Consider the following 13,790-nt stretch of genomic DNA (forward strand, 5'->3'; position numbering starts at 1 on the left):
AAGAACTCCACGAGGAATTCTTTTTTCAAAGCAGACATGTATAAATTGGCATTTCCATCCAAAGAAGAAACCTTTACACCGCCACCCTCCAGACCTCCGACAAACTCTTTATCCTCCAGACGGGGCCACGTTACTCCAGAAATCTCAGACAGAAGACTCTGGGGTGAAAAAAAGAGAAAGACCTCATAATTCCCGGATCACTGGGAGGGTATTGAATTGGCTCCTGTTCAAACTACAAAAAGCATTAGCTGTCCAACTCGCAAAACAGACACAGTAAGGGTTACAGACTAGAAGGTTGTGAAGCAGCGGGGTCGATTTACCGAGAAGTGTTAATTTCAGGAAAGCAGGTGAGCAGCAGATTATATCATGTAATAGTTCTTTAAGCGCAGAAACACCATGTTGTAGATCACATCTGGCCTTGATGGTGTAATCAGTTGCCCTCTCCAGGCCGTTATGCTTCAGGATACAACATCTCCCAGAGCGTTCCCATTACAGACTCAAAGTGAACTACGGAAGCTGTGCCGTCTTGGACCAGTCCTTCATATCGCTAGTTGGCTAGAGATTACTGATCTCCCTTTTAACCCGTACGTTAAACAGAGGTGCTATAGGGAGCCTGACTGCCCAAGAGGGCAATTGGCTTCTTGTTTTGAGGCAGAGTGGCCAGAATATGCCGCTGATCACAGACAAGACAAAGCACCAATGCGGCCCGGATTTCCTATAGATTTTAAAGCATATTATAGCGCATGGCAGCTTGATTGGGATTGAGTTCCGCTGCCCCAAGAGCCTACGCCGCCCTGTGATGTTTTACACATACATTTGCCATTTCAACGTGCAGAATACTTACTACTGTTTTCTCTGGAGGTAAAATACTTAAAGGGATAAAGGGACAGCCGGAAAATGTATTTCGGAAGTCAAGGACCTGGAGCACCCTGTCCTAAAAGAGTAGAAACAAAAGCAGATTGAGACATGCACACCAAATCTCAAAACCAGAAGACAGAGGTGCACGGGGCAAACGGAGTAACCAGCAGCAGCCCACAAACGCAGAAACTTTTGAACGGCAGTGTATGTATTATAATATACACACACACATTCATTCACACACACACACATTCATTCACACACAAACTTCCAGCTTCAGGATTTCTGCTGTTGCTGCTGGTAACTAAGCTGTGGCTTCCATATAACTAGAAATGTCCATTAGCGTTGGAACTTCACATATTAACGTATAAACCGAGTTATTAATCACACTGTTCTGTGTTCTTAAAGTAACAGAGCGTTTAGATGAAAAACATGGACTTTATTATTTTTACCCCACGCAGATAACATGCCCAGAAACGTTCTACCTCCAGTCCCTCATCCCTTTCTCGGGTCCTTGTCATAAACCGGTAGGCATTTGGGGCCGCAGGGTCATACACTGCTCCGGCAGGAGGGTTCAGGATGGGGCCCCAGGAATAAACGTAACATCACTTCGTGCAAGTTATTCTATAGACACGGCACTACGAACTCCCCGGGGATGAGCGAAGGAAACAGGGCAGGCTTCAACGCACGGAATATACTCGCCCACCCAGCCACCCCATGGCCCCTCACCAGGCAGCTGCTTGTGGCAAACTCAGTACGGTGCCGGCTTCTGTGAGGCGTCTGAAGCGGGTGCGCCCGGGGCTCAGAGGTCTCATAAACAAACTCCGTCCCACAGGGTGACAACAGCAGCCGGACCCCATCCTCATACAGCGCTTCGGCCGACTCATCCGAGTACAGCAGCGCGTATCGCAGCGCAGCCATCTACACGCCAACCGACAACGCTGACGTCAGAGCGCTTCAAACAAACCGGTCACCAGCAGGCACCGCCCCTCTCATCAATGATTTGCTTAGGATAGCTGTGCGCCACTCCTGTAGAACCCTCATTGGACATGACGTACTGTTGCCTAGGGGACGGGATATCGCCTATGTTTAGTTACGGCTAGGTTTCGTTACAGGGCCCTGTATTTATGCGAGGCTTATACGTCTGGAGGCACTCATTGGGTCAAATAATTACCGGATACAAATATTCAGAAATATCGCACCCGGGAGGCTTTACTAAATCTATTGCCTTAGGGGGTGTGCGACTAAAATTAAAACATCGGGTTTTTTGTTTGTTTTTTAACTTTATTTAACATCCTCCATATTAAATAAAGTTTTTTGTTTACTTTATTTATCATGGAGGATTTTAAATAAAGTTAAAACAAAGAAAAAAACGATGTTTTAACTTAAGACGATTTACGATAGACGCGCGCTGATCGCGGTACCTCCGCACACAGTGTGACAGTTTAACAAAATCCGTTATGTCTCTAGTTTTCAGAACCCGGAAAATTTTTTTACCGGTGAGCATCGTCCTCTCTCCGCTTATACACTTAACACAAACCCGGTAATAAACACACAACAGCCGGGAATTCATAAAACTATTTATTACACAAAAATGCACATTACAATCTTTAATAAAGTTTTAACTCTTTATCTGCCTCGTGGGAGATTGTTTTTTTGCTTTCCAGCAGGCTGATCTCCAGCAACGCTCATGTCTTATGATGTCATAGTTCTGACACACAGACGCTCCTGCACACAGACACAGTGACAGCTCTCTGTAACACACACACACTATTCATCTTCCAGAGAAAACATATATGTAGCTCTCTCTAACACATGTATTACTGATCTTTTGGCAAAACACAGATATTAACAATCACACCAATAACACGCAGCTCCTCAAATACGGAGACATACAGAGGAAGAGCGTAGCGGATGCCGAAAAACCTAAAACGACTGAAAACATCCTGATTTGGCCAACAAATGGGTAAAAGCCTAATAATAACTCTAGCCTTTTTTTTTCTCAGGTTCAGGGAGTGTTAGGTAAGAATACCTTTTGCTTGTTTCCGGTGGGCCAATTTAAATTCAGAAACGAAATTTGTTGTCAGAAGCCCACATTTCCTCTCACGCACCCTCTCTCATTGTAATGTTAAAATCGGTTGTATTTTTATCCAGTATCCCGATTAGTTGAGAGGAAATCACCTTATTTTCCACATTGGAACACTTTCCTGAACCAGAATTTTAATATATTGCTTAAGACTAAAGAGTTGAAACCGTATCTAGCATCGAGGCATTAGTTTTATCAGGACGCCATACAAAGTGAGTACATTTTTAATACTAGCGATATCCAGCTATATATGGGGCCATCTGTCACATCTCTAGTTTGTATTTTTGGGTAATGAGAGCATGGACCAACCTGCTAGCATTATAATATTTTATATCACGCTTTTCTACCTAATAAAATACATTTAGAGAACGCTGTTTGTAATAGTTTTAATCAGGGTTTAGAAACAAGAGATCATCTGAATAAGATATGTCAATTATGGGAGAATATTGGCTTTAATAGAATTTATTTTTCCTCACCGTTAATCTCCAGCGTTTTCCACTCTTTCAGATTTTAATTAAGTAGGAAGTTATCCTCCACCACTTATTTAACATATTTATTCCTAGGTGTTTAATGTCATCTTTAGCCCGGGTAAAAACAAAGTTTGTTTATCAATTTGCATTTCACATGGTTTGGAATGTTTTTCTAAATGGAGCTTGTATTCTGAAAATATGGCGTATTCGTTTATAGCTTTCACTATTTCTTATACCGAGATCTCCAGATTTTCCTTGGCGATTAGTATATCATCGGCATAAAGGCTCCCCGTGTGCAGTAGTGAAGCATTTAATGCTTGGGTTTTCTCTATTCGAGACGGCCAAGGGTCCCAATGAGACAATATATAAGAGTGGTGATGAGGAGAAACCTGTTCCCGTTACTGTAGCAGTAGCGATAGTATATAAAGCCTATAGCATCTATCATTCTAGCATTAAATCCAAAGGTTTCTAGAGATTTTAAGAAGAGATTCCATCTGAATCTGTCAAAGGCTGAAGTCTAATGTGTCTAATACTCTTCTATTATTCACCGACACCTACTTGGTTTGCAGGAATCAACGACTGAACTATAATTTTCATCCCATTTTTATCTTTAAAATATTCCTCGGTGAAGTATTGATAGGAGATTGTACAGAGTTTGCTAAAATTTTCAAAAACGTAACACAATTTTATCAGGGTTCATAACTTTTTTATCAGTATCTATAATTTTAGTAATTAACCTCTTTGCTGTTTTCTTTTTGAAGTTTATTTGTGATTAGTTTATTGACCTTATTCCCTTTATAGCAACACTTGCTTTTAGAAAATGTCAGTATGATGGTGCTATATAAATCAAAAATAATAATACACATTATACAGTGCCGAAGAATATGATGATGAAATATAAATCAATAATAATAATAACACATTGTACAATGCAGCGGTATATGATGGCGCTATATAAATCAATACTAATAATGATAACACATTGTACAGCGCTGCGGAATATGTTGGCGCTATATTAATCAAAAATAATAACACATTTTACAGTGCTGCAGAATAGGATGGCACTATATGAATAATAATAACACACATTGTACAGAGTTGTGGAATATGATGGTGATATATCACTATTAATAATAACACATTCTACAGCGCTGCAGAGTAGGATGAAGATATAAAAGAAATAATAATAACACGCATTGTACAGCGCTACGGAATTTGATGGCGATATATCAATAATAATAACGCACATTATACAGCACTGCGGAATATGATGGCACTATATAAATCAATACTAATAACACACATTATACAGCACTGCAGAATATGGTGACTTTATATAAATAATAATAATAATAGTAACCGATATTGTACAAGGTAAGGTAGGTGACAGAATCCAAGGAGTCGCCGGGTCTGGGGCACAGGAATCAAGGTAGGTGAACAGAGTCCAAGGAGTCGGCGCACAGGAATCATGGTAGGTGAGCAGAGTCCAAGGAGTTGGCACACAGGAATCAAGTTAGGTGACAGAATCCAAGGAGTCTGCGGGTCTGGCACCCAGGAATCAAGGTAGGTGTTACGTTTGCAAAGGTGTGGAAACCAGGATGCAGGAAACAAACGGACCTGTCTCTTCTTAGTCAGATACTCCAGGTTTAGGAGCAGAGAAGTAAACGAGGTCAGGAATCAAGCCGAGGTCGGTACCAGGTATCAGGCAGAGAATGGTCAAAACAAGCCGGGTCAGGAGCTGAGAGGTTAACGTGGTCAGGAATCAAGCCAAGGTCGGTAACAGGCAGCAGGCAGAGAATGGTCAAAACAAGCCGGGTCAGGAGCTGAGAGGTTAACGTGGTCAGGAATCAAGCCAAGGTCGGTAACAGGCAGCAGGCAGAGAATGGTCAAAACAAGCCGGGTCAGGAGCTGAGAGGTTAACGTGGTCAGGAATCAAGCCAAGGTCGGTAACAGGCAGCAGGCAGAGAATGGTCAAAACAAGCCGGGTCAGGAGCTGAGAGGGTAACGTGGTCAGAATACAAGCCAAGGTCGGTAACAGGAATCAACATAGACAGGTAAACACCAGGTAGATACAGCAGCTAGTTGTAAAAACAACTGAGCACTGAACTGGTGTCAGTGCTCTGCTTTTAAACCTGCCGCCCTTCCAGATCCCGCCCCCAACTATGATGACGTCCAATGGACGTGTTTCTCCTCCATAGGGGTAGAGGATTGACAGGGGGGCGTGTCCTGTGACACCGTAGGTGTCCATCACTGTGCGGCGGTTCATTCTTGTGAACCGCCGCGGAAGAGGACCCTGTGCCGCTGGATCGTCCCGGGAGGGGTAAGTACCGAGTACCCGCCACTCGGGGGTACTCGGGAGATGCACTCCGCACCGGAGCTCGATGCCACGAGCACCCGGGCGACGCGTCCCGGACGGGGCTGTGACGCCGCGGGTACTCGGGCGACGCACTCCGCACGGGAGCGCGACGCGGTGAGTCCCCCCGGACCGTACTCCGGCCGTGATCGTGACAGTAGGTGAACAGAGTCCAAGGAGTCGGCGCACAGGAATCATGGTAGGTGAGCAGAGTCCAAGGAGTTGGCACACAGGAATCAAGTTAGGTGACAGAATCCAAGGAGTCTGCGGGTCTGGTGCCCAGGAATCAAGGTAGGTGAGCAGAGTCCAAGGAGTCAGTGGGTCTGACACAGAGGAAACAATATAGGTGAGCAGAGTCCAAGGAGTCGACGCACAGGAATCAAGGTAGGTGAGCAGAGTCCAAGGAGTTGGCACACAGGAATCAGGGTAGGTGAGCAGAGTCCAAGGAGTCGGCTGGTCTGGAGCACAGGAATCAAGGTAGGTGAGCAGAGTCCAAGGAGTTGGTGGGTCTGGCGCACAGGAATCAAGTTAGGTGACAGAATTCAAGGAGTCGGCGTGTCTGGCGCACAGGAATCAAGGTAGGTGAGCAGAGTCCAAGGAGTCGGCGGGTCTGGCGCAGATGAAACAATGTAGGTGAGCAGAGTCCTAGGAGTCGACGCACAGGAATCAAGGTAGGTAAGCAGAGTCCAAGGAGTCAGCACACAGGAATCAAGGTAGGTGAGCAGAGTCCAAGGAATCGGCGCACAGGAATCATGGTAGGTGAGCAGAGTCCAAGGAGTTGGCACACAGGAATCAAGGTAGGTGACAGAATCCAAGGAGTCGGCGGGTCTGGCGTCCAGGAATCGAGGTAGGTGAGCAGAGTCCAAGGAGTCAGTGGGTCTGACGCAGAGGAAACAATATAGGTGAGCAGAGTCCAAGGAGTCGACGCACAGGAATCAAGGTAGGTGAGCAGAGTCCAAGGAGTCGGTGGGTCTGGCGCACAGGAATCAAGTTTGGTGACAGAATCCAAGGAGTCGGCGGGTCTGGCGCACAGGAATCAAGGTAGGTGAGCAGAGTCCAAGGAGTCGGCGCACAGGAATCAAGGTAGGTGAGAAGAGTCCAAGGAGTCGGCATGTCTGGCGCACAGGAATCAAGGTAGGTGAGCAGAATCCAAGGAGTCGACGCACAGGAATTAAGATAGGTGAGCAGAATCCTAGGAGTCGGCGGGTCTGGCGCACTGGAATCAAGGTAGGTGAGCAGAGTCCAAGGAGTTGGCGGGCCTGGCGCAGAGGAAACAATGTAGGTGAGCAGAGTCCAAGGAGTCGGCGCAAAGGAATAAAGGTATGTGACAGAATCCAAGTAGTCGGCAGGTCTGGCGCCCAGGAATCAAGGTAGGTGAGCAGAGTCCAAGGAGTCAGTGGGTCTGACGCAGAGGAAACAATGTAGGTGAGCAGAGTCCAAGGAGTCGACGCACAGGAATCAAGGTAGGTAAGCAGAGTCCAAGGAGTCGGTGGGTCTGGAGCACAGGAATCAAGGTAAGTGAGCAGAATCCAAGGAGTTGACGTGTCTGGTACACAGGAAACAAGGTAGTCAAGCAGAGTCCAAGGAGTCGAGGCACAGGAATTAAGGTAGGTGAGCAGAGTCCAAGGAGTCGGTGGGTCTGGCGCACAGGAATCAAGTTAGGTGAAAGAATCCAAGGAGTCGGCGGGTCTGGCGCACAGGAATCAAGGTAGGTGAGCAGAGTCCAAGGAGTCGACGCACAGGAATCAAGGTAGGTGAGCAGAGTCCAAGGAGTCGGCGCACAGGAATCATGGTAGGTGAGAAGAGTCCAAGGAGTCGGTGCACAGGAATCATGGTAGGTGAGAAGAATCCAAAGAGTTGGCACACAGGAATCAAGGTAGGTGACAGAATCCAAGGAGTCGGCGGGTCTGGCGCCCAGGAATCAAGGTAGGTGAGCGGAGTCCAAGGAGTCGACGCACAGGAATCAAGGTAGGTGAGCAGAATCCAAGGAGTCAGCGCACAGGAATCATGGTAGGTGAGCAGAGTCCAAGGAGTCCGCTGCTCTTGAGCACAGGAATCAAGGTAAGTGAGCAGAATCCAAGGAGTTGATGTGTCTGGTGCACAGGAAACAAGGTAGTCGAGCAGAGTCCAAGGGTCTGGCGCACAGGAATCAAGGTAGGTGAGCAGAGTCCAAGGAGTCGGCGGGTCTGGCGCAGATGAAACAATGTAGGTGAGCAGAGTCCTAGGAGTCGACGCACAGGAATCAAGGTAGGTAAGCAGAGTCCAAGGAGTCGGCACACAGGAATCAAGGTAAGTGACAGAATCCAAGGAGTCGGCGGGTCTGGCATCCAGGAATCAAGGTAGGTGAGCAGAGTCCAAGGAGTCAGTGGGTCTGACGCAGAGGAAACAATATAGGTGAGCAGAGTCCAAGGAGTCGACGCACAGGAATCAAGGTAGGTGAGCAGAGTCCAAGGAGTATGCGCACAGGAATTATGGTAGGTGAGCAAAGTCCAAGGAGCTGGCACACAGGAATCAAGGTAGGTGAGCAGAGTCCAAGGAGTCGGCGGGCCTGGCGCACAGAGTCCAAGGAGTCGGCGCAAAGGAATAAAGGTATGTGACAGAATCCAAGTAGTCGGCAGGTCTGGCGCCCAGGAATCAAGGTAGGTGAGCAGAGTCCAAGGACTCGGCAGGTCTGGCGCCCAGGAATCAAGGTAGGTGAGCAGAGTCCAAGGAGTCAGTGGGTCTGACGCAGAGGAAACAATGTAGGTGAGCAGAGTCCAAGGAGTCGACGCACAGGAATCATGGTAGGTGAGCAGAGTCCAAGGAGTTGGCACACAGGAATCAAGGTAGGTGAGCAGAGTCCAAGGAGTCGGCTGGTCCGGAGCACAGGAATCAAGGTAAGTGAGCAGAATCCAAGGAGTTGACATGTCTGGTGCACAGGAAACAAGGTAGTCGAGCAGAGTCCAAGGGTCTGGCGCACAGGAATCAAGGTAGGTGAGCAGAGTCCAAGGAGTCGGCGGGTCTGGCGCAGATGAAACAATGTAGGTGAGCAGAGTCCTAGGAGTCGACGCACAGGAATCAAGGTAGGTAAGCAGAGTCCAAGGAGTCAGCGCACAGGAATCAAGGTAGGTGAGCAGAGTCCAAGGAATCGGCGCACAGGAATCATGGTAGGTGAGCAGAGTCCAAGGAGTCGGCATGTCTGGCGCACAGGAATCAAGGTAGGTAAGCAGAGTCCAAGGAGTCAGCGCACAGGAATCAAGGTAGGTGAGCAGAGTCCAAGGAGTCGGCGCACAGGAATCAAGGTAGGTGAGAAGAGTCCAAGGAGTCGGCATGTCTGGCGCACAGGAATCAAGGTAGGTGAGCAGAATTCAAGGAGTCGACGCACAGGAATTAAGATAGGTGAGCAGAATCCTAGGAGTCGGCGGGTCTGGCGCACTGGAATCAAGGTAGGTGAGCAGAGTCCAAGGAGTTGGCGGGCCTGGCGCAGAGGAAACAATGTAGGTGAGCAGAGTCCAAGGAGTCGGCGCAAAGGAATAAAGGTATGTGACAGAATCCAAGTAGTCGGCAGGTCTGGCGCCCAGGAATCAAGGTAGGTGAGCAGAGTCCAAGGAGTCAGTGGGTCTGACGCAGAGGAAACAATGTAGGTGAGCAGAGTCCAAGGAGTCGACGCACAGGAATCAAGGTAGGTAAGCAGAGTCCAAGGAGTCGGTGGGTCTGGAGCACAGGAATCAAGGTAAGTGAGCAGAATCCAAGGAGTTGACGTGTCTGGTACACAGGAAACAAGGTAGTCAAGCAGAGTCCAAGGAGTCGAGGCACAGGAATTAAGGTAGGTGAGCAGAGTCCAAGGAGTCGGTGGGTCTGGCGCACAGGAATCAAGTTAGGTGAAAGAATCCAAGGAGTCGGCGGGTCTGGCGCACAGGAATCAAGGTAGGTGAGCAGAGTCCAAGGAGTCGACGCACAGGAATCAAGGTAGGTGAGCAGAGTCCAAGGAGTCGGCGCACAGGAATCATGGTAGGTGAGAAGAGTCCAAGGAGTCGGTGCACAGGAATCATGGTAGGTGAGAAGAATCCAAAGAGTTGGCACACAGGAATCAAGGTAGGTGACAGAATCCAAGGAGTCGGCGGGTCTGGCGCCCAGGAATCAAGGTAGGTGAGCGGAGTCCAAGGAGTCGACGCACAGGAATCAAGGTAGGTGAGCAGAATCCAAGGAGTCGGCGCACAGGAATCATGGTAGGTGAGCAGAGTCCAAGGAGTCCGCTGCTCTTGAGCACAGGAATCAAGGTAAGTGAGCAGAATCCAAGGAGTTGATGTGTCTGGTGCACAGGAAACAAGGTAGTCGAGCAGAGTCCAAGGGTCTGGCGCACAGGAATCAAGGTAGGTGAGCAGAGTCCAAGGAGTCGGCGGGTCTGGCGCAGATGAAACAATGTAGGTGAGCAGAGTCCTAGGAGTCGACGCACAGGAATCAAGGTAGGTAAGCAGAGTCCAAGGAGTCGGCACACAGGAATCAAGGTAAGTGACAGAATCCAAGGAGTCGGCGGGTCTGGCATCCAGGAATCAAGGTAGGTGAGCAGAGTCCAAGGAGTCAGTGGGTCTGACGCAGAGGAAACAATATAGGTGAGCAGAGTCCAAGGAGTCGACGCACAGGAATCAAGGTAGGTGAGCAGAGTCCAAGGAGTATGCGCACAGGAATTATGGTAGGTGAGCAAAGTCCAAGGAGCTGGCACACAGGAATCAAGGTAGGTGAGCAGAGTCCAAGGAGTCGGCGGGCCTGGCGCACAGAGTCCAAGGAGTCGGCGCAAAGGAATAAAGGTATGTGACAGAATCCAAGTAGTCGGCAGGTCTGGCGCCCAGGAATCAAGGTAGGTGAGCAGAGTCCAAGGACTCGGCAGGTCTGGCGCCCAGGAATCAAGGTAGGTGAGCAGAGTCCAAGGAGTCAGTGGGTCTGACGCAGAGGAAACAATGTAGGTGAGCAGAGTCCAAGGAGTCGACGCACAGGAATCATGGTAGGTGAGCAGAGTCCAAGGAGTTGGCACACAGGAATCAAGGTAGGTGAGCAGAGTCCAAGGAGTCGGCTGGTCCGGAGCACAGGAATCAAGGTAAGTGAGCAGAATCCAAGGAGTTGACATGTCTGGTGCACAGGAAACAAGGTAGTCGAGCAGAGTCCAAGGGTCTGGCGCACAGGAATCAAGGTAGGTGAGCAGAGTCCAAGGAGTCGGCGGGTCTGGCGCAGATGAAACAATGTAGGTGAGCAGAGTCCTAGGAGTCGACGCACAGGAATCAAGGTAGGTAAGCAGAGTCCAAGGAGTCAGCGCACAGGAATCAAGGTAGGTGAGCAGAGTCCAAGGAATCGGCGCACAGGAATCATGGTAGGTGAGCAGAGTCCAAGGAGTTGGCACACAGGAATCAAGGTAGGTGACAGAATCCAAGGAGTCGGCGGGTCTGGCGTCCAGGAATCGAGGTAGGTGAGCAGAGTCCAAGGAGTCAGTGGGTCTGACGCAGAGGAAACAATATAGGTGAGCAGAGTCCAAGGAGTCGACGCACAGGAATCAAGGTAGGTGAGCAGAGTCCAAGGAGTCGGTGGGTCTGGCGCACAGGAATCAAGTTTGGTGACAGAATCCAAGGAGTCGGCGGGTCTGGCGCACAGGAATCAAGGTAGGTGAGCAGAGTCCAAGGAGTCGGCGCACAGGAATCAAGGTAGGTGAGAAGAGTCCAAGGAGTCGGCATGTCTGGCGCACAGGAATCAAGGTAGGTGAGCAGAATCCAAGGAGTCGACGCACAGGAATTAAGGTAGGTGAGCAGAATCCTAGGAGTCGGCGGGTCTGGCGCACTGGAATCAAGGTAGGTGAGCAGAGTCCAAGGAGTTGGCGGGCCTGGCGCAGAGGAAACAATGTAGGTGAGCAGAGTCCAAGGAGTCGGCGCAAAGGAATAAAGGTATGTGACAGAATCCAAGTAGTCGGCAGGTCTGGCGCCCAGGAATCAAGGTAGGTGAGCAGAGTCCAAGGAGTCAGTGGGTCTGACGCAGAGGAAACAATGTAGGTGAGCAGAGTCCAAGGAGTCGACGCACAGGAATCAAGGTAGGTAAGCAGAGTCCAAGGAGTCGGTGGGTCTGGAGCACAGGAATCAAGTTAGGTGAAAGAATCCAAGGAGTCGGCGGGTCTGGCGCACAGGAATCAAGGTAGGTGAGCAGAGTCCAAGGAGTCGACGCACAGGAATCAAGGTAGGTAAGCAGAGTCCAAGGAGTCAGCGCACAGTAATAAAGGTAGGTGAGCAGAGTCCAAGGAGTCGGCGCACAGGAATCATGGTAGGTGAGCAGAGTCCAAGGAGTTGGCACACAGGAATCAAGGTAGGTGACAGAATCCAAGGATTCGGCGGGTCTGGCGCCCAGGAATCAAGGTAGGTGAGCAGAGTCGAAGGAGTCAGTGGGTCTGACGCAGAGGAAACAATGTAGGTGAGCAGAGTCCAAGGAGTCGACGCACAGGAATCAAGGTAGGTAAGCAGAGTCCAAGGAGTCAGCGCACAGGAATCAAGGTAGATGAGCAGAGTCCAAGGAGTCGGCGCACAGGAATCATGGTAGGTGAGCAGAGTCCAAGGAGTTGGCACACAGGAATCAAGGTAGGTGAGCAGAGTCCAAGGAGTCAGTGGGTCTGACGCAGAGGAAACAATAAAGGTGAGCAGAGTCCAAGGAGTCGACGCACAGGAATCAAGGTAGGTGAGCAGAGTCCAAGGAGTCAGTGGGTCTGACGCAGAGGAAACAATGTAGGTGAGCAGAGTCCAAGGAGTCGACGCACAGGAATCAAGGTAGGTAAGCAGAGTCCAAGGAGTCAGCGCACAGGAATCAAGGTAGATGAGCAGAGTCCAAGGAGTCGGCGCACAGGAATCATGGTAGGTGAGCAGAGTCCAAGGAGTTGGCACACAGGAATCAAGGTAGGTGAGCAGAGTCCAAGGAGTCAGTGGGTCTGACGCAGAGGAAACAATAAAGGTGAGCAGAGTCCAAGGAGTCGACGCACAGGAATCAAGGTAGGTGAGCAGAGTCCAAGGAGTCAGTGGGTCTGACGCAGAGGAAACAATGTAGGTGAGCAGAGTCCAAGGAGTCGACGCACAGGAATCAAGGTAGGTGAGCAGAGTCCAAGGAGTCGGCGCACAGGAATCATGGTAGGTGAGCAGAGTCCAAGGAGTTGGCACACAGGAATCAAGGTAGTCGACAGAGTCCAAGGGTCTGGCACACAGGAATCAAGGTAGGTGAGCAGAGTCCAAGGAATCGGCGGGTCTGGCGCAGAGGAAACAATATAGGTGAGCAGAGTCCTAGGAGTCGATGCACAGGAATCAAGGTAGGTAAGCAGAGTCCAAGGAGTTGGCACACAGGAATCAAGGTAGGTGAGCAGAGTCCAAGGAGTCAGTGGGTCTGACGCAGAGGAAACAATAAAGGTGAGCAGAGTCCAAGGAGTCGACGCACAGGAATCAAGGTAGGTGAGCAGAGTCCAAGGAGTCGGTGGGTCTGGAGCACAGGAATCAAGGTAAGTGAGCAGAATCCAAGGAGTTGACGTGTCTGGTACACAGGAAACAAGGTAGTCAAGCAGAGTCCAAGGAGTCGAGGCGCAGGAATCAAGTTTGGTGACAGAATCCAAGGAGTCGGCGGGTCTGGCGCACAGGAATCAAGGTAGGTGAGCAGAGTCCAAGGAGTCGACGCGCAGGAATCAAGGTAGGTAAGCAGAGTCCAAGGAGTCAGCGCACAGTAATAAAGGTAGGTGAGCAGAGTCCAAGGAGTCGGCGCACAGGAATCATGGTAGGTGAGCAGAGTCCAAGGAGTTGGCACACAGGAATCAAGGTAGGTGACAGAATCCAAGGATTCGGCGGGTCTGGCGCCCAGGAATCAAGGTAGGTGAGCAGAGTCGAAGGAGTCAGTGGGTCTGACGCAGAGGAAACAATGTAGGTGAGCAGAGTCGACGCACAGGAATCAAGGTAGGTAAGCAGAGTCCAAGGAGTCAGCGCACAGGAATCAAGGTAGATGAGAAGAGTCCAAGGAGTCGGCGCACAGGAATCATGGT

General features: G+C 49.6%; 2 protein-coding genes across 2 annotated transcripts in view; both read right to left on the bottom strand.

The window, feature by feature from the left end:
* The window catches only part of LOC149283994 (polyadenylate-binding protein-interacting protein 1-like), a 43,387-nt gene extending 41,608 nt beyond the window's left edge, over window positions 1-1,779 (bottom strand). Inside the window, exons 1-2 of the mRNA XM_089497313.1 lie at window positions 1,588-1,779; window positions 95-158 (exon numbers count right to left, since the gene is read on the bottom strand). Of these exons, the coding sequence (XP_089353439.1) occupies window positions 95-158; window positions 1,588-1,779 (256 nt within the window). The remainder of the gene's footprint in view (window positions 1-94; window positions 159-1,587) is intronic.
* A 49-nt stretch (window positions 1,780-1,828) lies between these two features.
* Window positions 1,829-13,790, bottom strand: part of LOC149283995 (polyadenylate-binding protein-interacting protein 1-like) — a 38,523-nt gene continuing 26,561 nt past the window's right edge. Inside the window, exon 13 of the mRNA XM_089497315.1 lies at window positions 1,829-1,922. Within this exon, the coding sequence (XP_089353441.1) occupies window positions 1,829-1,922 (94 nt within the window). The remainder of the gene's footprint in view (window positions 1,923-13,790) is intronic.

The sequence above is a fragment of the Sceloporus occidentalis genome, unplaced genomic scaffold (genome assembly GCF_023333645.1).
Source record: "Sceloporus occidentalis isolate IW3139 unplaced genomic scaffold, rSceOcc1.0.p SCAF_101, whole genome shotgun sequence".
NCBI classification, from domain to species: Eukaryota; Metazoa; Chordata; class Lepidosauria; order Squamata; family Phrynosomatidae; genus Sceloporus; species Sceloporus occidentalis.